The sequence below is a fragment of the Lactuca serriola genome, chromosome 8, assembly GCF_051521515.1.
Source record: "Lactuca serriola cultivar US96UC23 chromosome 8, Lser_US96UC23_V15, whole genome shotgun sequence".
Lineage (NCBI taxonomy): Eukaryota > Viridiplantae > Streptophyta > Magnoliopsida > Asterales > Asteraceae > Lactuca > Lactuca serriola.
Window position 1 is genome coordinate 42189950 of NC_136415.1, and position 26093 is coordinate 42216042.

Here is a 26093-nt window from a genome sequence, read left to right on the forward strand (position 1 = left end):
TTCCATATAATATAATGTGGACTAAAACCATGTTGAAGTATATGGAATTTCATTATGGCTAGTACTATAAATTTATTGACATTACATTTGTTACACAGGCATCTAATTTGACCTTTGTTATCGACATGTGGTTTGGACCTCTCGAGAAAAGATTCGAGCCCTTGTTGGAACAAGGTAGAGTTATGGTTTTCAATAGTAGTCCAAGTTTTATCAATAGGCATGTTGCAACTGAAACATAAGTTAGGTTTTAGTGTTTACTCTACAAGAAGTAGAGTTTGGATTGAATATTTATAAGGATAGAGTAGAAAACCAAACAACATGAGATTATTCACAAGGGTAGGCTTCTAAACCCACTTTTTGAATACCTTACCTCATATGCAAATGTGTATTACATGATTAATCATTTAAGAAAAATTCGGCATCATTTCCCTTTAGCTCCTAAGTATATATAAAATTATATACCGATGAGCAAAGAGAAAATAACAACCGAATATTTCTTAAACAATCAATCATGTAATACACATATGCATCCTAAATGAGATAAGGTTTTCAAAAAGCAGTCCCAAAATGGGGACAACCCGAAATTAATTTCTAATCAATTTCGGGCGGGTATTTCTAGGCTTTTGATGGTTTAAAAAGAAGAGGCTTAAACTAAAAAAAATATTTTTTTTATTATAGCATGATACTTTAAACGATAGTATATATTTGTTATTTATATCATCTTTTTTTTTTTTTTTCATATTTTGATTTATCAACTTATTTTTGTTTTTATTTTTCTATTTTGAGTAATTATAACTTAGTAGATTTTGCGTTTTAATTTTTAATTTTTTTTTATTAAAACATTTTACTTTGAACGATGTTATATATTTGTTATTTATTTAATTATTTTATTATAGTTTATTATTATTCTTCTTCTTTTTCTTTTTAAAACCTTTTTTACCAATTTGATTTATCAACTTATTTTTATTTTTATTTTTCTATTTTGAGTAATTATAACTTAGTAGATTTAGCGTTTTAATTTTAAAATTTTTTTTATGACATTTTACTTTAAACGATATTATATATTTGTTATTTATTTAATTAGTTTATTATTCTTTTTTTTTTCTTTTTAAAACCTTTTTGACCAATTTGATTTATCAACTTATTTTTGTTTTTATTTTTCCATTTTAAGTAACTATAACTTCGTAGACTTTCTTTAAAATCTTTTTGAGTACTTTAAACAATTTTATTTTTTCTATTTTGAGTAATTATAACTTAGTAATTATAACTTTGATTTATTAATTTTGGTTTATTTTTCTATTTTGAGTACTTTAAACAATTTTATTTTATTTTTATTTTTCTTTTTAAAACCTTTTTGACCAATTTTAATTTTTTCTATTTTGAGTAATTATAACTTAGTAATTATATATTTGTTATTTATTTAATTAGTTTATTATTATTTTTTCTTTTAAAAACCTTTTTGACCAATCTATTATGATGTATTTTTTTTAAGGTAGAATAAAATATATTTCTAATAATCATATGAACATTCTTAAATTTTACATATAAACTCACGCTAAACATACAATAGTTTCACATATATATACATAAACTTCACATATAATTAAATTCATTAACTCATACATGAACATACATGATCAACAAGTGAAACATATCAATTTACATATAAATTCATCAATTCTTACATTATCAACAAATGAAACATATCAAACTAATCAAACTACCATGTTCCTGCATACAATAGTTTCCATACATTCAAACATATCAATTTTACATATACATTCAAACAAAGTTAACAATTTCAATCAATTTTACATATATATTCAAACAACTTAAACATTCAACATACATTCAAACAAGTGAAAAAAATCAAAATAACCAAAGTCAAAATCAAAATCATATACATTCAATTTAACAGTTTCATGTCATACAGTTTCCATCAATTTTACATACAGTTTCCATGAATTAACAAAGTTAACAAGTTTTAATCACATACATTCAATAAATTTTACATACACATTCAATTTAACAGTTTTTTCACACTTTCTAAATTTCAAAGTCATAATAAATTTCACAGTTTCCAAATTTAACAGTTTCATGAATTATGAATATCCACATACAATCAATATTAAGAACTGAAACAAATGAAACTAACCTCTTCTCTCCAGGAAAAACGAAGGTAAATGCAGTGGTGAAGCTGCAATCGTCGATGTCCCAACTGGAACGAAAAAAAAACAATTGAAATAGAATTAATCGGTGGTTTTTATGTGTGTTAACAGAAGAATTGAAAGAGAAATTGGTCTTGAAAACAAACCTCGCCGGAGATACGAACAGGAAATCGAAGTTCCAGTCGGAAATTTGGCGGCAATCGGCTGAGGAGGTGGTGGGACTCGGCCTTGGAGGCAAATCGGGGGTGGGAGTCGAGTTTGGAGCCCAATCACCGGTGGAAAAAGTGGTCGTCGCCGGAGATATATGAATCGATCGCCGTTTCAACAAATGGGAGAAAATGTCGTCTGGGGAAGACGAACTGGAACTAAACGGGAAGGGACCATTAGCGGCGACAAGGAAGGAGCTATTAGCGGCGACAAGCTGGAGGGAAATCATACACGCGCTTTCTGGCAATTCCCAACCGTTGGATTGGGAAAGCATCGTAGGGCCAGTATTTGGTCTAAGGTTGGTCAACGAATCGACACCTTTAGCGGCGACGCGTCGCCGCTAAAAGCGTCGTCTCTAATTCTTATTCACAGGAACAAACCCTATCCGTTGGATTATTTGCCGAACCAAGGGTGCGGATTGAAAGTAGCGTGTCTCCGACGGATAACCGGTGATGATCTTTAGCGACGACGCTATTAGCGACGACATCAATGTTTTAACGGCGACACCAATTGCGTGTACTCTAGTGTCGCCGCTATTACTCATGTCGTCGCAAAAAGGTACGTCCCTAATACTCCAACTTTTTGTTGTGTATTGCCAAATCCAAAATATATATTTTTTGAAAGAAAACATATGTAACTTAAAGTTAGTCGGAAACAAGTCTTAATGGACCCATTTCAATGGTGGTTATTTTAGCAAATGACTCAAAAGTAGTCATAAAAAGGTAAAATTACAATGGTCAATTTTGTTATTATTCTTAATTTAAATACTCTTTTATGACGTAAAATATGTTAAAAACGCCCTAAAAAGTAGTATTCATAACATTAATTTGATCTTATAAAATACGTCGCTTTTATTTAATAAAATAATTTAAACAGTAATCTTTGTTGTAAAATCAAATAATTATTCAATCCGAATAAAAAGATAAGAGGCGAGAAGTAGAGAGATTAACACATTTGGATTTTCTCCCTAGCTATATGCGTGAAAACAAGTAATTTATAAGATGTGGCATATGAAGGGTTCAATTATGATCTTGATCTCAGGTTCCAAGAACAGCTGCAGGCTTATGATGCTTCATCTCTCTCCACGTCTTCGCTGAATGTTTATCGTCCCTCCCATCCTCTCTCACTATAAATTATCGGGACACAAATTTATTGTACGTTTGCATCCCTGGACTTTGGAATCATTCCAATTGCATACCCAAATATTGACTTTTTTCTCATTTGTCCCCTTAAATGTCATGGCCTTTAACATAAGGTCCTACATTCACTAAAATAGAACGCTCACTCGACTTGGAAAATGTTACAACTGGAAAATGTCATGGACTTCTTTCTCATTTTTCTAATTTGTCCCCTTAAATGTCATGGACTTTTTCTCATTTGTCCCTAGGGGTGAATTTTGAAGGACGGGGGGTAAGTAAAAACCGACCTCTAATAATAATTTTCAAATATAAACAAAATTTATTAATATTACGATAAGATTCAATACGTAATAGATTGTTGTTAATTATGTTAATGCCTAGGAATAAAATAAAATAAAATGTTTATTTACAAATAATTAACAACAACAACAAAAGAAACCACTTGAATCCAAGATTCAACGGGTTAGCGATGGATTGGTGATGCATTAACGACAATTAGTGACAAATTTCCAACAAAAAGTTCCGTTTACGTAATTTTTTTTGGCCCCCATTAAAGACACAATCCTATGCTGTCGTACACCTCGAACCTCCTCAAGTCTGGCCATGATTATAACCATTTCCGATTGACAAATTAATGGTATAAAACATTAACCATCGATGTAAATAATACACAACATGATACAAATATAATACATTGCAAGATACATCAACCTATATAGTGGTTGAAGATATCAAGAAATTCTACATTGGACAATAAATATTTTTTTTCGTGCAATACAAACGTTCGTAAAGTGTTGCATGGGTTTTATCGTTTGAACCAATTCCTATGTAGAATACAAGTTGATTACTTGTTTATCAAGTTACACAGTTATTTATGAATGTTTCATTATTATTAAAAGTTATTGGGATAACATTAGGAATTATGTGAGCGTGACTTCGACGTTAAATCCATCTTCTGAAAAGATTCTACAACGCTTCAGTAAAAGAAAGAAAAAATCAAATCATGAGTGACTAAAATCTCAAGGGTTGAAAGAGAATCCGATCGGAATTAGTAAGGAATGAAGGAGGAGGTCGAAATCTTCTTATAGGAAAAAATTTTGAAAAGCGTGTCGCGCCTTACGTGGTGTCTTCTACTTCTACCACGTCATCAAGTGGTTGTTGGTGTTGAGACTTCTCCAACTGCCATGTGGCAACATCTGGTGCGTCCAATAGAGGCGAGTTGGTAGTTGGTGGCCAGGTTGCTGCTTTGGAAACTCCTATTTTCTTGATGTCTTCGGAAATCGTAACTTTCGCATACTCGCTCCATTTTCAAAATAAAATACTTTATATCTACTGTTTCGTATTTATGTCTGCTAAAATTTTCTTTTATATCTTAACAACTACTTCAGAATCTATTTTCATTTGATATTTTATAAACAAGATTGGCACGTTGTGTCTTGACAAATCATAACTTCTTTATAAAGTGTCAGATTTTCACGATGTTTATACTCATGGGTTTGTATTTATGGTTACTACACATTTATATAGATTATTTTATTCTATTATAAAACTAACTCGTATATTATTTATATACAAATAACATTTATACAAATACATATCATGTATGGAAAATGCTTATTTATTTATTTATAAGAAATTTACTTTATTAACTAACGTAACTTAAGATTCTTCTATGAAATGCTTAACGCAAAAATACGGGCGTTAAATTTTCTAAAGATTGGATTCATCTCAAGATGGAGTTCTTGAAGATGCATCGAAACCTCTATTTTCTAAAATGTTGCATTATGCAACATTGCATATTCCAATTTGAATGAACCATTTGTTTTAATGATGCATGAGTTTTAGCATGTGAGCTGAATCCTACCTAAAATATGAGTTGATTAGTTGATTATCAAGTCACACAACTGGTTACGAATGCTTCCTTATTGTTAGGAGTTATACGACTATAATGTTATAACTATATTTGTAAGTCTATAAGGTTGTTAGGTATGGGTCTCTCAACTTTATTGAGAGGCTGAGATGGAACGCCCTCACAACCTTGAGGCTGAAGAAACACCGCAATACCTAGCCATTGTGTAAATTCTCGTTGCTTGATCAGCGCAAATCAACGATAAAAGAGAAGAAGAAACGGACCTTTGACCTTAGATTTAAAAAAAACAAAAAAATTAATGCTTTTATGTGTATAGTGGTTTAGTAATGTGGTGGGTATTTTAATCAAAAAATGATATGACGTGGAGGATGATGTGGCGAAAATTTGGTATGGATACCCACTAACCTAAATAAAGCTATTTAGATTCAATATTAGTTTTATTCATGAAAGGGCTTCCACACATACATTATATTCTTCGTGTGCTTATTTTATCTGTATTTCTTGCATCACACTACCACAATTAAACAATATGGTTCAAAAATAAATTTAGGTTTTCATTGGCATTCCCTCGTTAGAGGTATATAGTTTTCTCACACACTAATACAAACTGTCTTTTAGCAATGGTTTCTAAAAACAACGATGTGTCGATTTTCATATTTCTCATTGCTAAAGATAATAAATTAATTTACAGGATTGTTTCCATAACATTTTACTCAAAACACGTCAACATTGCTGTAACATCCGGATTCCCAGATATTCTATGTTATTCATTATTTTGAGTTAGAGAGAAAGACTTGACGTGTCGACGCCTAGACTCGTCGAGTAGGATCGCGATTTGCTGACTGGATTAATGAATGGACTCGACGAGTCAGCAGGGTGACTCGACGAGTCCGTGCTGGCGGCAGAAACCCTAAATCTTTGGGTATGTGCCCTATTTAAGGGTCCTTATAGCCCTCAATTGTGGCTACCAGTACAAAGAGAGAAACCGTACAGAGCTTGAACGAGTTGTGTGAGAGAGAGAGGGAGAGCCTTTTTGATCCTTGTTAGTGTGATTTTGCAAAGGAGAAGGTGTTTCCAGCAAGAGGAGGTCAAGGGGATTGCTATTCTGTGGGTTTCCAGCTTGGATCTGCAACTTTGAGGTAGTAAATCGATCCCTTCTTCTGTTTAGTATAAGATCCTTGAATCTAGGGTTTTCTATACCTTTTTTATGGCTTGAAATGATGAGTATATTGTCCCTTTGAATGTTAGACTTTGGATCTGGACCTTTAGAGGTCCAGAGAGCCTTATCCAACCTGCTTTATGTTGTTCCATGGAAGAAATGACCTTAGGTTGCCTTTTTAGAGATAATTTCACCAAAGGGATCCCTATGGGTGTTGCATGAATGTAAAGGTTGGACCTTTATGTGATTATTGTGTATGGGAAGGGCAGATCTATAGGTTAGAGAAGCAGATCTGGCCTCAGAAGGTCATTTGAGTGTTGCCATGGAAGCAACTCGCCGAGTTCATAAGTGGACTTGACGAGTCGAGTCGAGGTTGCCTCGCGATTCGTGACAGGAGTAACTCGTCGAGTGAACGGATGATTCAACGTGCCAAGTGAGGTTAGAAGGATTCAGAGGACCCGCATGGACTCGCCGAGTCGCCCATGTGCACTCGACGAGTCGGGTCAAAGTTTGACCGTTGACTTCAGTTGACCTTAGGGTTTTGGTCAAGCTGATTCAAGAGGGTTCAGGGAGGGGTAGAATGGCTTTCTACCCAATCTTTAGAGATGAGACTATGAGAGGGTATTGATCAAGAATGTTATTTGAATGATAGGAGGAGGCTAGGTCGGGGCGTCAAGCACGAGAGTTTATCCGACTTCGTACGAGATGAGTCTTATCACTATACTGTACCTAGAGTGGTACCTATGTGTGACCGGAAGGTATTATATGCTATGAGATGTATGTGTTGTATACTGTTATATGATATGTATGTGTTATGTATGTTATGAATGATAAGGACCGGAAGGTCAAGATGATATGGACCGGAAGGTCAGGAGGTTACAGACCGGAAGGTCGATACGGGTAGGACCGGAAGGTCAATACGGGTAGGACCGGAAGGTCTATCAGGATTTCTGGACGGAAGTCCCCTGAGACACTTGGACCGGAAGGTCCCACAGAGATATGGCCTTGAGTGGCGTATGCGTTGTATGTGGTATTTTGGGGAACTCACTAAGCATTTATGCTTACAGTTATTGTGTTATGTGTTTCAGATACTAGCGAGGATCGCGGGAAGGCGCCGACATGATCCGTACACACTCATGGAGTTTATGTTTTGAGATTCTGGAATATGTTTTGTTATAATAACATTGGATACATTATGTTTTGATATTATTTTATGAATAAAATTATGTTTTAAAAATGAAAAATTGTTTTTGGAATTCACGTTGTTACAATTGCAAATAAGACTTCACATAGTAACATCAGTTTACATAAGAATAGTGAAAAGTAGTATCACAGTAAAAAAAAACGGTGGCCAAATGTCATCTTTAATAACGGATTTTTTATTTGATATGTATCTTTGCCTTGTGACATTTGTTAAATAAGATGTAAGGATATATAAGGTCACAAAGTTTAATTTTAAGTGATTAATTCTTATATTGAAATTTACCACATGAAAAAACTTATAACAAAGTAAAAAATAGTTATAATATTATAATATGGGAAGGTGCCCAAGGCGATTCATTACAAAAGAATACCAAAAGTTCCTCTTGATCCGCCCATATCATGTAACTAATTCTGGAACGCCTTCGAATTTTGAAATAAATCTAGGCATGTCAAAAGAGGACAAACTTAATATAAAAAATAGATTTTGGTCCCTCTGGTTATTTATTTAAGATGAATATATATTAAGCTAGTAATATGTAATATGTGTTTTGAAAATATATATATATATATATATATATATATATATATATATATATATATATATATATATATATATATATATATATATATATATATATATATATATATATGGAAAAGTCAATATACCCTTAAGGGTATATAAGCTTAGGTACCCAAACCCACCATAATACTTCGTTTTGTTTGATATATTCATTATAATGTTCTTAAAATCCAACCTTTAACTTTAGTTTCAAGATTTTCAAAATTTCAATATTATCTTCCTATTACATCACATCTTTATGTCGAACACCTAATAGGCCATATATATTGTAGTTAAAAATGAAAATTAAGTAAGAGGAAGATAAATGCAAATTTTATAAAAATCTTGGAAATAAATTAAGTTCGAAGTTGAATTAGGAGAACATTGGACGATTACAATGTGCATATATGATACAAAACGACGTAATATAGTGAGTTTGGGTACCTAAGTTTATATACCCTTAAGGGTATATTTACTTTTTCCTATATATATATATATATATATATATATATATATATATATATATATATATATATATATATATATATATAGTTAGGTTCAAATATTTTCACTATCTATTGTGTGTCTGTATGATTGGTTCTGGACCAATCATTTTAGTTATTTTAAGAAAGTAATTAATGCTTATTATATGCTGAAGATGTAATTAATACATATTATATCTTCAACATGTAATATGCATTGATTACTTTCTTAAAATAACTAAAATGATTGGTGCAGAATCAGTCATACATACACACAATAGATAGTGAAAACAAAATAACCTAACCCTATATATATTAAGTGTATTATATGTGATGGTTACCAAAATAAAATACGTACAACTTCAAAAGCTCTCTATCATATCGTGACAAGTTTGACATACATACAACAATGGGTTTTAATGGGTTATAGTCACCATAATTACAAGTCACCATAACTAATCATCAATGACGCGAAGTTTCCTTAGGTATTGAATGAAAAAAAAAAAAAAAAAAAAAAAAACCGTCATAGTGAAATTTTATGCGTCGGCAAAACCCATTTTTGTACTAATGATAGCTTCGAGTCGCATGCTTTCATTAGTTTCCTGGTCCATATTTGGGATATATAGTGACTAGTGTGTTCATGCAATTGACACCACCTTCCAATACAGTCTCCCATTATATGGTGAGGTGTGAAGAGTATCTCATTAGTCTTTAAATATATTGGGGGTCAAACGAAAAAAAATACCAAACATATAGGCATAACCGTACGTTACTGAAAAGTATAGGGGAGTTAAAGTGAAATTCATCCATTAATAATTATCCTTTTCCTCCATCTCAATGTCACAAGATTCAAACTACTCTCCCCCATCATGGAAGTAAGTGCAGTATGGTGTGGGATGGGAGCGTTAATAATCCTGGTTTGTTATGCTTGGAGATTTCTGAATTGGGTATGGCTGAAACCAAAGAAGAACGAAAAATGTCTAAGAGCCCAAGGCCTGAACGGAAGCTCCTATAAATTCTTGTTCGGAGACTTGAAAGAGGTGGTTAACATGTTAAGAGATGCGAAATCTACACCCATAAATCTAAATAATGAAATTGTCCCCCGAGTCTTGCCCTTTGACCACAAATCGCACACTGCTTATGGTAATTAAGTGTTTTCCCTTTTCTTTCCTCTATCTAACTGTTTACATATCATAGTTGTGAAATTTGATTCTTCCAAGTGATAGAAACCGATTATTGGGCTAATCGTATAATTAGGCAAGATTTGTTTCACATGGATGGGGACGACACCTAAGGTGCAAATAACTGATCCGTCTATGGTAAGGGAGGTCTTGGCAAATAACTATCAGTTTCAAAAGCCAAGAGGAGGAAACCCATTAATAAGGACGCTAGGAGCAGGTTTAACAGATGCAGATGGTGATCGATGGAGCAAACACAGAAAAATAGTCAATCCTGCTTATCATGTCGAAAAGCTCAAGGTTGGTTTTCCTTTTCTTATGTCTTTTTCCCATTGCACCATGAATAACATAATTTTTTATAGCATATGGTGCCTGCAATCTATGTAAGCTGTGCTGAGATGATCAACAAATGGGAAGAAAGGTTAAAAAAGGAAAGGTCATGTGAAGTGGATGTGTGGCCTTATCTTCAAACGTTATCCAGTGATGTTATTTCACGTACAGCATTTGGTAGTAACATTGAAGAAGGGAAGAGAATATTTGAACTACAACGTGAACTAGCAGTGTTAGTTATAGACGCTATACAATCACTCTACATTCCTGGATCGAGGTGCTTAATTAATTATCTTTGCGAAAAATCTTTTATTACATCGTTTTTCTCTTGATCAAGAGACGATCTAATATAATTCAAACACAAATATTAGGTTTTTGCCAACAAAAGACAATAACAGGATAAAGAAAATTGACCGAGAAGTGAGGGCTACGATAAGGAGTATCATTGACAAACGAATAATGGCAATGAAAGCTGGAGAAAGGAGTAAAGATGACTTGTTGGGCATACTCTTGGATTCAAATTACAAAGAAATTAAACAAGGGAATAAGAATTCTGGATTAACCATTGATGAAGTGATCGATGAGTGTAAGCTTTTCTACTTTGCTGGACAAGAAACCACTGGAATCTTACTAGTCTGGACTATGATTTTGTTGGCTCAACACACAAATTGGCAAGAGCGTGCCAGAGAAGAAGTTTCACAAGTATTTGGGCATGAAAAACCAGAAAGCGATGGGTTGAATCGTTTAAAAATTGTGAGCCTTTCAATACCTTTATAAAACCATACATCCTCTTATGATGCTATACATTCGTTTCTCTCCAATTATGTTTTTCAGGTTAATATGATTTTGCATGAGGTTCTTAGACTATACCCACCAGCAGTAGGACTAGGACGAATGACACATGAGGAAACCAAATTAGGGGACATGACATTACCCGCTGGAACTTTCCTCCAGTTGCAGATTATGCTTATGCACCATGATCGTGATATATGGGGTGATGATGTGAGCGAGTTCAAGCCTGAAAGATTTGCTGAAGGTGTTTCGAAGGTGACCAAGGGACAAACATCATATCTCCCATTTGGTGGGGGTCCACGAATATGTGTTGGACTGAATTTTGCTTTGTTAGAAGCAAAAATGGCACTTGTCATGATTCTGCAACACTTTTGCTTTGATCTCTCGCCCTCCTATTCGCATGCTCCGCATACCATTGTCACTCTTCAACCTCAGTTTGGGGCTCATTTGATTTTGCGTAAACTCTGTATTTGAGCACATGTTTCTATTGTTGTCATTTGTTTATGTTGCATTGCAACTTTAATTACTCATACAAATAGACATTAAGTCATATATATTATTTATATCATAAATATGGTTTCAACTTTCAACCCTACACTTGCAAATTATGGTTGTTAAGTTTTCATAAAAATCCGATTTTGAGATTGATTTTTTTAATCATAAATTAGACACTCGTTTTATCAAATTTGTTACAATTCTGACCGCTTAACCGATCAACCTTCATTATGGTGTACACAGCCGTTCCTTCCTATAGCTCATTGCCACATCGGTAAGTGATTAGCCTTTAATGCTTAGTCTCCGTCTTAGGATATTGGCCTTATACAAACAACCCATATTTCCTTCTTGATTCAGCGTTAAATTAACCAACATTTTCTGGTCAATATGGGATCTAAAAGACGATACAAAGAAATGACCATCGGCTTCTAGCGATGTGCTACAGAATGCATGTGGTACAAAGTTATCTGGATGAAGCTGATGCCACATGTGCAAGTTGAAGTTAACTAGCCAAGTTTGATTTTTGTTTTCTTCTACTAAACTTGTGAACCATCTTGACAAATATAACGACAGAATCTTTTCCTCGAGATTCGAACAACATTATCTGTATATAAATTTTTTGTGGACATACATACTCATACATATAGAACTTTAAGGAAAAGCAGTGGGTGGAAATGATTTGAAATATTATTTTCTGATCTAAAAAAGGGATTCAGATACATTATTTGATGTAGTACAACCTCCGTACTACTAGCAACATTCGGCTCTTCCCATTTTAGTCTTTCCACAGCAACCCTTCCTACAAAGGCTCCTACCTGGCATTGAACCGCATGGTATTCGTTTTGGTTTTGGTGATCCACCACTTCCACTACCACACCCGTTGGGTCCATCATTTTGTTGTATGGGGTCATAATCGCAATTTGTAGCTGCATACATCAATTTCTAATATTTTTAATGTTTAATTAGGGAATGACAAGTTGTTTATGCATGCACTCTTATAAAAGGTTAGTTTGATCAGAAAATCTGGTAATCGGTGATGAATGGAAAACAAATTAGGTAGCTATAGACGATTGATACTAAATACACCAATGAAATAGATATAGAAAAAAAAATCAGAAGAATATAACGCTACAACTCCAAAAGTAAGATAAAATCAAACTGTTTCCTTATAAAAAAAAAAAAGTTTAACTACACGTATTTACAATGCAACTTTAGTTACTTTATAAGAAATACTGGAGCAACTTCTATTAGTGTTTTTTTATTATTAACTGTGAGAGGTTTAGAGAAAACCGAACCTAGTTGGCGGACATGGTTGTATGGAATCCGAGCAGTGGCGGTGGTTGTAATGATGTGAGATGATGAACTAATGACGATGAGGATGATAAGAGCCAAGGTAAGTCTTCCTCTTTTTAAGATTGAGGCCATTTTTTCAATGATTGAATGAATATGAATGTCTAAGTAACCATTTATGAAGGATCTATTTATACACGATCATTCCCCCAATGGTTTGTTCGAACATTGACCAATTGTTTTAGTTAACGATATAGTCTGAGTAAAGGAAATTGGTAAGAAAAGAGAGTGACGCGCAGTTGTTAGCTATAGCCGCCTAAGAAATCCTACCTTCTTGCTCATTTCCTGAACTTTGTCTATGCAGTTTTGTCTTGGCTTCCAATATATCTGATGGCATTTTTACTTATCAAATCTTTTTAATAATTATTTTATCAGCAGATTGCGAAATTAAATACTAATAATTAATTAATTGTAGTTTGTAAAAGAAAATTATTAATAATTAATAGTTAATTTTACTTTTCTTATATATACATTTTTTATTTTAATTATTACTTCAATGATTATTATTTATTAATCATTATATTAATATAATTATTATATTATTAGTTGCAATTATATATATATATATATATATATATATATATATATATATATATATATATATATAACATTTAATATTTAAATATTTTGTTTTAATTTTTTTAGTAAACGGTTCAAATCTTTTACATTATTATTTTATTATTTCCGATTTTGTTTTAGGTCTAATATTAATTTCATAGATTGGCATAATAATGGGCGCATGCAACCTTTTGGTTCTTGTTTTTACATTTGGGTTATATGTTAATAAATATGTCTAATAATATAAAAGCCTTTAAAATTTTCAGGAAATGTTTGGTCTTACCTTTTGATGTATTTTCAGTCTAGTGAAACTGCAAATTTTATTTTATTTTTTCGTTTATACCATTTTAGCATGAGAGTTTTTCCGGTTACAACAAGTTGCTTAAAGACGTGGCAAACCACGTCGACGCGGACTAGGCTCGATCAGCGGACATGGCGTTGAGCCGGACATGGTAGTTTTATAAGCTTGTTTATAAAACAAGCTTTTGGCTAATAGGGCTAATGAAATAAAAGTCATTAAGTTTTTATAAAATCTTTGGTTTTACCTTTTGACCTATTTTAGGTTCAGTAATATCGAAAGTTTTGTTTAATTTTTTCACTTATAGCTTTTTAGCAGTTTTTTCTCGGTTACAAGTTGCTTATAGAAGTTTTTTTTAATTTTTTTGTTTATAGCTTTTTAGCAGGTTTTGTCGGTTACAAGTTGCTTACATACAAGGTGTCTAACTAGGGTTTCTAAGCAGGAGGTCTTGGGTTCAATACCAGACAAATACTAACATGGTTGTTCAAAAAAAAAGTTGCTTACATACATGGCAAACCACGTCTAGACCGACTATGTCGCTGAAAAGCCAACTTTTGAAGTTTGTTTAAAAAACACACTCTTGGGGATTACATTATTCGTAGGTGCGACCTTTGGGTGTCAAGGGCAACACGTTTACCATTACACTAACTTTATTTGATGTCTCTAATGCTGAAAACTTGTATATACTATATGAAAGGTTGGAACCTTTTATTATTGTTATTATTATCATTCGTCTGCATAGTGCTCGATCCTTGTAGTGAAATGTTATCCGGTGATGTTATTTCACGTACAACATTTGGTAGTAACATTGAAGAAGGGAAGAGAATATTTGAGCTACAACGGGAACTAGCAGTGTTAGTTATAGACGCTATACAATCACTCCGCATTCCTGGATCAAGGTGTTTGTCTTTCCAAAAAATATTTTATTACATCGTTTTTCTATTGATCAAGAGACGATCTAATATAATTCACACACAAATACCATGTTTTTGCCAACAAAAAACAATAACATGTGTAACACTCTAAAGTTCCAACCAATTTAAACTTTTCAAAACAACCCAATTTCAATAAGTTATTACAAAAAGGTTTTTTCAATACCTTGCCACGGTCTCCTGAAGTACCTGAAACATTAAACCACAACTCTAAGCCCGAAAGCTTAGTGAGATACCCTTAAAATACCAACCACAATACCGTACACACATAATATCATAACCAAAATAGAACAACCATGCACTTCGGGTCTACTGTGTGACTGGTCCGCCGCACTGGGCATACAGTCCACCTGGTCCACCCTCCGAGTCTAGCCATATACATCGAGTCTACAGTGTGATTGGTCTGCCCGCACCAGACCTTCAATCCACCTGGTCCACTCTCCGAGTCTACAGTATGACTGGTCCGCCCGCACCGGGCCTTCAGTCGGCCTAGTCCACTCTCCAAGCCTCGACAAGTCTGGTCCGTCCTCTTGGGGCCTACAGTCTATTCGGACCGCTCGCTGGGCCTTTAGGATAACCGGTCCGCCCTGGGTATGTTGTCCTTCAGCACAAAGCAGGACCCGCCTCAACCCAACTCTAGTCCGACAACCATGTTCACATAAGCATATAATCACATATCAATTCACAACTAATCAAACTGATCTTAGTAGATCACATAGATAACACATCCCTACCAGGATTCCGACCTAACCGGTCACTAGCATAGCATCATCCTAAAACCAGGATACCGACCCTAACCAGGTCTCTAACATATACCATCCTAACTACCAGGATGCAAACATAACAAAGCAATAACATAACACACAACTACCTGAATTTCCATCTGATAAAGGGCCGACCTTGGTGCCTTAGACCCTGTTGATATAGTGAGGATAACTCACCTCACAACTGCTGACTGAAAAGACAAGATCATGCTGCTCCAACCTCCAACACGAACTCCACCACTGATCAATACCAAATGACTGAACTCAACAAATACCAAATAATTACCAAAATACCCCTAGAAGTCAACTGGTCAAATCTTGGTCAAAGTCAAAGTCCTCAGTCAAAGTTAACCCTCCTGACTGACTCTACTCACCGAGTCAACCCACTGACTCGTCGAGTCCCTACACTCAGAAGCTCCCATTCGACGACTCAACTCGCCGAATCGCCCCAAGACTCACCGAGTCCAACAAACTCTGAGTCACTTCCTACTCAACTCACCGAGTCGTCCCTCGACTCACCGATTCACAGCTCAACCAAAAAGGTTAGGAATTCACGACCAGACTCTCCGAGTCCAAGAACAGACTCGCCGAGTCCATGCACATGTTCATACAACTCGTTGAGTGCACCCATGTGACTCGTCGAGTCCATACGTGACATCTTCATCCAGTCGATTTTAGGCCATTCCAATGCTTCCAATACATAGATCTGGACTCCTAGGGCCAGATTCACACATAAAGTTTCCAACTTTACGTGCATGCAAGGCTCAACAAGCTCTAATCAAGCTAAAATGAATGTTTAAGGCAAGGACACTCTCAAACAAGCCCCAAAGCTATCACTTTCCAGATTCATGAGTCAAAACCAGTCTAGATCTGTAGTAGCAACCACAGATCTGAACTCAAAACTCGAAAAGAGACTCATATATGACAATTTGGCCATTCATGAACAATCTAAGCACAACAAAGTCAATGCAACAACTTTTTACCTTTAATCTGATGCCAACAAGCAAGGAAATTAGATCCACTTCGTTCCTCTATGATCCCACCAACTCTTGCTTCAAGTACCCTTCTTCTCCAAGCTCCAAAAAACACTTAAATCCCTCTCAATCTCAAATTAGGGTTAGAAAACGATGGGGAAAGCTTCTGGACATCAAAAGGGGTGCTAAAGAGGCTGGGTGGGGCTTAAGGTTCCTTATATAGGGTGCAAACCCCAGGAATTAGGGTTTCTTATTCTAGCACAAACTCGTCGAGTCCAGCCTCTGACTCGGTGAGTCCGGTCACTTAACGTGTGCCCGACACATGCTTAGACTCGACGAGTTGCAGCTCCTACTTGCCGAGTTCCTCTCTTCCAAACTTACATTTTTACCCCCTGAACTCTTGATTCTGACTTTGGGATGTTACAATTCTCCCCCACTTAAATTAGGCTTCGTCCTCGAAGCCTGAAGTGACACATCCCAGATGATACTCCCACAACACAGCTCCTGGTCTCAACCGACCCAGGTTCCTCCAAACACTGCTATCAAACCCCTATAAAGTCCAATTCTTTCACACAGAGTCACAACAACTGCTTCAATCCGGCCACCGACTTCTTTCTCTGACAACAATACTTATCATCCGATGATACTTCCATCTTTCTAAGTCACATAATCACTTGACTCTTACACATAGATACCACCCTGAACCACCGGGTTCTGACCCGGTACTAACTGCTATCCCTTTCCTCGCTTGCCACAACTTTATCCAATTTACTGCTGGGACTTATCCTGCTTCCTTTCCGAATCCAATTCTTTTATTTCCATGCTGACAGGATGACACATCCTTCAGCTCCTAAGCAACTCCCATGAGCTCTACTCTGCAATCACATACACATGCTGACCTTGCTCTAACATCCTCGGGCTGGAAAAACCCGACACACTGACGATACCTCCAAACATCCCCAGGATGAATTACCGCTACATACATAACCTCCTGTTCACAATCATATTGGAAATCCAAGGCTCCATCCTTGCATCCCTTTCGAACTCCTCTGGTTCTATACCACCGGGAATCCATCTGCAACCTCAACAGACACCCAATCCAGATGTGCTTCCATACTACTGGCACAATCACAGTGCTCAACAACCATAATTGAAATACTCTCAATCATCCATTTTCACTACTGCTTTCACTTCCGTGAACCAACACTCCCTCCCGGAGTTACATACCTTTCCCTTTCCTTATCCAAGGAAATCTACTTGCCAACCTTGCCACTACAGACAAGTGTCACGGTGCTCACACCCCACTCTACACTATCTCTTGTAGAGTAACCGCTACTTCATGCATCACATGTGTTCTGAATCTGCTCGCAGGGACTCTCAGGTCCATGCACTGCCTTCCACTAACATGATCAATACCCGGGGCCAGACCCACTACTTGCTATTTCATAGCAGCATACTCAAATCACTTTCCGCATACAGATCTATCAACACTTACAGACTCTTCAGCATGGTCGGACCACCTTACCAATCCTTCAACCTATCTGGACCACTCTCGGAACCTTCAGCATGTTTGGACCGCCCTCCTGGGCCTTCAGCCTGTCTGGACTGTTCCCCGAGCCTTCGGCCTGATTGGTACGCCCACAGGCCTTCAGTCTGTTCGGACCGCTCAAAACTGTCTTACGTCACCCTGAACCATTCCTTCCCGGGAATTTCTCCCCTACATACTGTTCTAGCCCTCTTGTGGTTCCGAACTCCCGTTCCGTTCCCGGAATCCTTCCATGGCCTCGACCCAGGCCTCCCGTCGACCACTACCTTCCCCGAACCCATGGTCTGCTCCCTGCCCCCCACTTGTCTGTCACTTACTCATACCAGCCCATACTCTTGGCTGACTGAAACACTGCTGAATCACAACAGCTAATCGACCTCTAATGCTTGTCGATCCTCTTGAGAATTTTCCAATTCTCCCTACTTAGAACACTGACTCACAACCACCGGTGACCCAACCGGCATAAAACAATCACCCCTACTGAACATACTCCTCTTATTCATGAACCGATTTCCTTTAAATTGAGCAACCTCCACAAAACCACCTTTCGGCATCGCACATCACGAACTCTTAGGGAGTTCGACTCTCCGCTGAACACTTCTCAAATCGCAATTGCTATACCCGACAATAAGACCTTACAACCAATTTCTGATTATCGATCCCTTAGATGCTAACCACGTACAAATCCTGACTACTAATACTTCCAACCAAACCATGAAACATGCAGAAAGGCGAAAAAATACAACATCATAAAAATAACAAGATAACCAGACAACACGAAACGAAAACATACCCACAACTGCATACGGCTCTGCCCTGACCTCCTCTGTTGTAAGCTGAAAAGCACGCCCATGAGTCCTCGGGGGCACTGCTCCACCCTGACCTCCACCCGTAATCCTCAAAGTGGCCGGTGCTGGAGTCAGCACCGGTCCTGCAGCAAGCTGAGGACAGTTGGCCCTCATGTGACCAACCTGATGACATTGATAACAAATCCTCATATTCTGAATCGGGGCTGACTGGCGGCAATCCCTTGCGTAATGCCCCTCTCTTCCGCACTTGCAGCATGCACCACCGGACCTATTTTATAGGGCTAATGAAATAAAAGTCATTAAGTTTTTATAAAATCTTTGGTTTTACCCTTTGACCTATGTTAGGTTCAGTAATATCGAAAGTTTTGTTTAATTTTTTCATTTATAGCTTTTTAGCAGGTTTTCTCGGTTACAAGTTGCTTACATACAAGGTGTCTAACTAGGGTTTCTAAGCAGGAGATCTTGGGTTCAATCCCAGACAAATACTAAGATGGTCGTTCAAAAAAAAAAACAAGTTGCTTACATACATGGCAAACCACGTCTAGACCGACCATGTCGCTGACAGGCCAACTTTTTAAGCTTGTTTGAAAAACACACTCTTGGGGATTACATTATTCGTAGGTGCGATCTTTGGGTGTCAAGGGCAACACCTTTACCATTACACTGACTTTATTTGATGTCTCTAATGCTGAAAACCTGTATATATTATATGAAAGGTTGTAACCTTTTATTATTGTTATTATTATCATTCGTCTGCATAGTGCTCGATCCTTGTAGTGAAATGTTATCCGGTGATGTTATTTCACGTACAACATTTGGTAGTAACATTGAAGAAGGGAAGAGAATATTTGAGCTATAACGTGAACTAGCAGTGTTAGTTATAGACGCTATACAATCACTCTACATTCCTGGATCTAGGTGCTTAATTATATTTGCGAAAAATCTTTTATTACATCGTTTTTCTCTTGATCAAGAGAAGATCTAATATAATTCAAACACAAATATTATGTTTTTGCCAACAAAAAACAATAACAGGATAAATAAAATTGACCGAGAAGTGAGGGCTACCATAAGGAGTATCATTGACATACGAATAATCGCAATGAAAGCTGGAGAAAGTAGTAAAGATGACTTGTTGGGCATACTCTTGGATTCAAATTACAAAGAAATTCAACATGGGAATAAGAATTCTGGATTAACCATTGATGAAGTGATCGATGAGTGTAAGCTTTTCTACTTTGCTGGACAACAGACCACTGGAATCTTACTAGCAATTTGGACTATGATTTTGTTGGCTCAACACATAAATTGGCAAGAGCGTGCCAGAGAAGAAGTTTCACAAGTATTTGGGCATGAAAAACCAGAAAGTGATGGGTTGAATCGTTTAAAAATTGTGAGCCTTTCAATAGCTTTATAAAACCATACATCCTCCTGTGATGCTATGTATTCGTTTCTCTCCAATTATGTTTTTCAGGTTAACATGATTCTGCATGAGGTTCTTAGACTATACCCACCAGCAGTAGGACTAGGAAGAATGACACATGAGGAAACTAAATTAGGGGACATAAAATTACCAGGTGGAACTTTCCTCCGGTTGCAGATTATGCTTATGCACCATGATCGTGATATATGGGGTGATGATGTGAACGAGTTCAAGCCTGAAAGATTTTCTGAAGGTGTCTCGAAGGTGACCAAGGGACAAACATCATATCTCCCTTTTGGTGGCGGTCCACAAATATGTGTTGGACTGAATTTTGCCTTGTTAGAAGCCAAAATGGCACTTGTCGTGATTCTGCAACACTTTTGCTTTGATCTCTCGCCCTCCTATTCACATGCTCCACATACCATTGTCACTCTTCAACCTCAGTTTGGGGGTCATTCGGTTTTGCGTAAACTCTAAATGACGTGTATTTGAGCACATGTTTCTATTATTGTCCTTTGTTTACGTTTACATTGCAACTTCAATTACTCATTCAAATAGACATTAAGTTATGTCTATTGTTATGGTTTCAATTTTCAACCCAACACTTGATATTTATGTTCACAAAATTTTAAATATTGCAAATTATGGTAATTAAGTTTTCATAAAAATCTGATTTCGAGACTATTTTTTTTTAATCTTAAATTAGACACTCGTTTTATCAATTTGTTACAATTCTGACTGCATAACCGGTCAACCTTCATGATGGTGTGCACAGTCGTTCCTTCGAATAGCTCATTGCCACATCACCATCATGATTAGCCTTTAATGGTTAGTCTCCGTTTTAGGATATTGGTCTTATACAAACAACCCATATTTCCATCTTGATTCAGCATTAAATTAACCAACATTTTCAGGTCGATATGGGATCTAAAGTTACGTGGATGAAGCTCATGCCACTTGTGCAAGTTAAAGTTAGCTAGCCATGTTTGATTTCTGTTTTCTTCTACTAAAGTTGTGAACCATCTTGACAAATATAATGATAGAATCTTTTCCTCCAGATTCGAACAACTGGATATAAAATTTTTGTAGACTTACATATAGAATTTAAGGAAAAGCAGAGGGTGGAAATGATTTGAAATATTATTTTCTGATCCAAACAAGGGATTCAGATACATTATTTGATGTAGTACAACCTCCGGTACTACTAGCAACATTCGGCCCTTCCCATTTTAGTCTTTCCACAGCAACCCTTCCTACAAAGGCTCCTACCTGGCATTGAACCGCATGGTATTCGTTTTGGTTTTGGTGATCCACCACTTCCACTTCCACTTCCACTTCCACACCCGTCGGGTCCATCATTTTGTTGTATGGGGTCATAATCGCAATTTGTAGCTGCATACATCAATTTCTAATATTTTTAATCTTTAATTAGGGAAGGACAAGTTGTACATACGCACTCTTATATAAGGTTAGTTTGATCAGAAAATCTGGAAATCGGTGATGAATGGAAAACAAATTAGGTAGCTATAGACGATTGATACTAAATACACGAATGAAATAGATATAGATAAAAAAAATCAGCAGAACATAACGCTACAACTCCAAAAGTAAGATAAAATCAAACTGTTTTCTTATTACTAATAATAAAAAAATAACTACACGTATTTTCAATGCAACTTTAGTTACTTTATAAGAAATACTGGAGCAGCTTCTATTAGCGTTTTTTTATTATTAACTGTGAGAGGTTTAGAGAAAACCGAACCTAGTTGGCGGACATGGTTGTATGGAGTCCGAGCAGTGGCGGTGGTTGTAATGATGTGAGATGATGAACTAATGACGATGAGGATGATAAGAGCCAAGGTAAGTCTTCCTCCTTTTAAGATTGAGGCCATTTTTTCAATGATTGAATGAATATGAATGTGTAAGTAACCATTTATGAAGGATCTATTTATACACGATCATTCCCCCAATGGTTTGTTCGAACATTGACCAATTGTTTTAGTCAACGATATAGTCCGAGTAAAGGAAATTGGTAAGAAAAGAGAGTGGCGCGCAGTTGTTAGCTATAGCCGCCTAAGAACTCCTACCTTCTTGCTCATTTCCTGAACTTTGTCTGTGCAGTTTTGTTTTGAGTTCCAATATATCAGATTGCAGTTTTTCTTATCATATCTTTTTAATAATTATTTTATTAGCAGATTGCGAAATTAAATACTAATAATTAATTAGTTGTAGTTTGTAAAAGTAAATTATTAATAATTAATAGTTAATTTTACTTTTCTTAATAGATTAACATTATATATACATTTTTTATTTTAATTATTACTTCAATGATTATTATTTATTAATCATTATATTAATATAATTATTATATTATTAGTTGCAATTTATATATATATATATATATATATATATATATATATATATATATATATATATTTAATATTGAAATATTTTGTTTTAATTTTTTGAGTAAACACTTCAAATCTTTTACATTATTATTTTATTAATTCCGATATTATTTTGAGTCTGATATTAATTTTTTCCTCATATTCATAGATTGGCATAAAATGGGCGCTTGCAACCTTTTGGTTATGGCTTTTACATTTGGGTTATATGTTAATAAATAGTCTAATAATATAAAAGTCGTTAAAGTTTTTAGGAAATGTTTGGTCTTACCTTTTGATGTATTTTCAGTCTAGTGAAACTACAAGTTTTGTTTAATTTTTTCGTTTACACCGTTTTAGTATGCAAATTTTTCTGGTTACGACAAGTTGCTTAAAGACGTGGCAAACCACGTCTACGCGGACTTGGCTCAATCAGCGGACATGGCGTTGAGCCGGACAAGGTAGCTTTTTAAGCTTTTTTAAAAAACAAGCTTTTTGCTAATAGGGCTAGTGACTTAAAAGTCATTAAGTTTTTATAAAATTTTTGGTTTTACCCTTTGACCTATTTTAGGTTCAGTAATATCAAAAGTTTTGTTTAATTTTTTCATTTATAGCTTTTTAGCAGGTTTTCTCGGTTACAAGTTGCTTACAGAAATTTTGTTTAATTTTTTCGTTTATAGCTTTTTAGCAGGTTTTGTCGGTTACAAGTTACTTACATACAAGGTGTCTAACTAGGGTTTCTAAGCAGGAGGTCTTGGGTTCAATCCCAGACAAATACAAACATGGTCGTTCAAAAAAAACAAGTTGCTTACATACATGGAAAACCACATCTAGACTGACTATGTCGCTGAAAGGCCAGCTTTTTAAGCTTGTTTGAAAAACACACCCTTGGGGATTACATTATTCGTAGGTGCGACCTTTGGGTGTCAAGGGCAACACCTTTACCATTACACTAACTTTATTTGATGTCTCTAATGCTGAAAACTTGTATATACTATATGAAAGGTTGGAACCTTTTATTATTGTTATTATTATCATTCGTTTGCATAGTGCTCGATCCTTGTAGTGAAATGTTATTCGGTGATGTTATTTCACGTACAACATTTGGTAGTAACATTGAAGAAGGGAAGAGAATATTTGAGCTACAACGGGAACTAGCAGTGTTAGTTATAGACGCTATACAATCACTCTACATTCCTGGATCGAGGTGTTTATCTTTCCGAAAAATATTTTATTACATCGTTTTTCTCTTGATCAAGAGACGATCTAATATAATTCACACACAAATACCATGTTTTTGCCAACAAAAAACAATAACATGTGTAACACTCTAAAATTCCAACCAATTTAAACTTTTGAAAAACAACCCAATTTCAATAAGTTATTACAAAAAGGTTTTCAATACATCTATTATTAGAGTAGTCCCAGAACCATATCACAAAAAATAGACATGAGGAGCGGTACGATCACGCCTTTGCATTGCCACGGTCTCCTGAAGTACCTGAAACATTAAACCACAACTGTAAGCCCGAAAGCTTAGTGAGATACCCCCAAAATACCAACCACAATACCAAACACACATAATATCATAACCAAAATAGAACAACCATGCACTTTGGGTGTACTGTGTGACTGGTCCGCCGCACCGGGCGTACAGTCCACCTGGTCCACCCTCCGAGTCTAGCCATATACATCGAGTCTACAGTGTGATTGGTCCGCCCGCATCGGGCCTTCAATCCACTTGGTCTACTTTCCGAGTCTATAGTATGAATGGTCCGCCTGCACCGGGCCTTCAGTCGGCCTGGTCCACTCTCCGAGCCTCGACACGTCTGGTCCGCCCTCTTGGGGCCTACAGTCTATCTGGACCGCTCGCTGGGCCTTCGGGATAACCGGTCCGCCCTGGGTATGTTGGCCTACAACACAAAGCAGGACCCGCCTCAACCCAACTCCAGTCCAACAACCATGTGCACATAAACATATAATGATATATCAAATCACAACTAATCAAACCGATCTTAGCAGATCACATACATAGCATATCCCTACCAGGATTCCGACCTAACCGGTCACTAGCATAGCATCATCCTAAAACCAGGATACCGACCCTAACCAGGTGTCTAACATATACCATCCTAACTACCAGGATGCAAACATAACAAAGCAATACCATAACACACAACTACCAGGATTTCCATCCGATAAAGGGCCGGCCTTGGTGCCTTAGACCCTGTTGATATAGTGAGGATAACTCACCTCGCAACTGCTGACTGGAAAGATAAGATCACGCTGCTCCAACCTCCAACACGAACTCCACCACTGATCAATACCAAATGACTGAAATCAACAAATACCAAATAATTACCAAAATACCCCTAGAAGTCAACTGGTCAACTCTTGGTCAAAGTCAAAGTCCTTAGTCAAAGTCAACCTTCCTGACTGACTCTACTCGCCGAGTCAACCCGCTGACTCGTCGAGTCCCTATACTTAGAAGCTCCCATTCGACGACTCAACTCGACGAGTCGCCCCAAGACTCGCCGAGTCCAACAAACTCTGAGTCACTTCCTGCTTAACTCACCGAGTCGTCCCTCGACTCACCGATTCACAACTCAACCAAAAAGGCTAGGACTTCACGACCAGACTCGCCGAGTCCAAGAACAGACTCGTCGAGTCCAAGGCAATCTTCAACAGACTCGCTGAGTTGTTCTTCCAACTCGCCGAGACCATGCACATGTTCATATAACTCGTCGAGTGCACCCCTATGACTCGCTGAGTCTAGACGTGACATCTTCATCCAGCCGATTTCAGGCCATTCCAATGCTTCCAATACATAGATCTGGACTCCTAGGGCCAGATTCACACATAAAGTTTCCAACTTTACGTGCATGCAAGGCTCAACAAGCTCTAATCAAGCTAAAATGAAGGTTTAAGGCAAGGACACTCTCAAACAAGCCCCAAAGCTATCACTTTCCAGATTCATGAGTGAAGACCAGTCTAGATCTGTAGTGGTAACCACAGATCTGAACTCAAAACTCGAAAAGAGACTAATATATGACAATTTGGCCCTAAAACTTCATTCATGAACAATCTAAGCACAACAAAGTCAAGGCAACAAGTTTTTACCTTTAATCTGATGTCAGCAAGCAAGGAAATTAGATCCACTTTGCTCCTCTAAGATCCCACCAACTCTTGCTTAAAGTATCCTTCTTCTTCAAGCTCCACAAAACAGTTAAATCCATCTCGCTCCCAAATTATGGTTTGGAAACGATGGGGAAAGCTTCTGGACATCAAAGGGGGTGCTAATGTCACACCCCGAAAACCGAAGGCGGAAACATTTCCAGGGCGGACTCCACGTTGAGTATCAAATCCAATGTACATAGTAAGCGTAGTAAACACAAAACAATACATTACATAGAATTATTATATTTCTTTGAAATCAAAATGTTACAAGTGTCATACATATATATATATATATA

At 36.4% G+C, this 26093-nt stretch overlaps 1 protein-coding gene, 2 long non-coding RNA genes and 1 pseudogene across 3 annotated transcripts; 2 read left to right on the forward strand and 2 right to left on the reverse strand.

The window, feature by feature from the left end:
* The first annotated feature begins 9617 nt into the window (after positions 1–9617).
* LOC145065428 (cytochrome P450 CYP72A219-like) lies at positions 9618–11677 on the forward strand. The gene is made up of 5 exons (XM_079012415.1): positions 9618–9930; positions 10045–10265; positions 10328–10572; positions 10667–11048; positions 11130–11677. The coding sequence occupies exons 1-5, from the start codon at positions 9657–9659 to the stop codon at positions 11559–11561; spliced, it is 1554 nt and encodes a 517-aa protein (XP_078868541.1). The 5' UTR covers positions 9618–9656; the 3' UTR covers positions 11562–11677.
* A 494-nt stretch (positions 11678–12171) lies between these two features.
* Positions 12172–13033, reverse strand: LOC145065429 (uncharacterized). Its single transcript, XR_013688420.1, has 2 exons — positions 12878–13033; positions 12172–12508 (listed from the first exon to the last, which is right to left on the reverse strand). It is a non-coding gene; the product is annotated as an uncharacterized LOC145065429 (long non-coding RNA).
* A 7260-nt stretch (positions 13034–20293) lies between these two features.
* LOC145066847 (cytochrome P450 72A225 pseudogene) lies at positions 20294–20713 on the forward strand (annotated as a pseudogene).
* Positions 20714–21260: 547 nt separating this feature from the next.
* Positions 21261–22341, reverse strand: LOC145066486 (uncharacterized). The gene is made up of 2 exons (XR_013688751.1): positions 21999–22341; positions 21261–21628 (listed from the first exon to the last, which is right to left on the reverse strand). It is a non-coding gene; the product is annotated as an uncharacterized LOC145066486 (long non-coding RNA).
* Between the last annotated feature and the right edge of the window lie 3752 nt (positions 22342–26093).

Coding starts and splice junctions, on each gene's coding strand:
- LOC145065428 (XM_079012415.1), top strand. CDS start 9,657: ATGGAAGTAAGTGCAGTATGGTGTGGGATGGGAGCGTTAATAATCCTG. Junction 10,266..10,327: donor ATCATGTCGAAAAGCTCAAG/GTTGGTTTTCCT, acceptor AATTTTTTATAG/CATATGGTGCCTGCAATCTA. Junction 11,049..11,129: donor GGTTGAATCGTTTAAAAATT/GTGAGCCTTTCA, acceptor TATGTTTTTCAG/GTTAATATGATTTTGCATGA.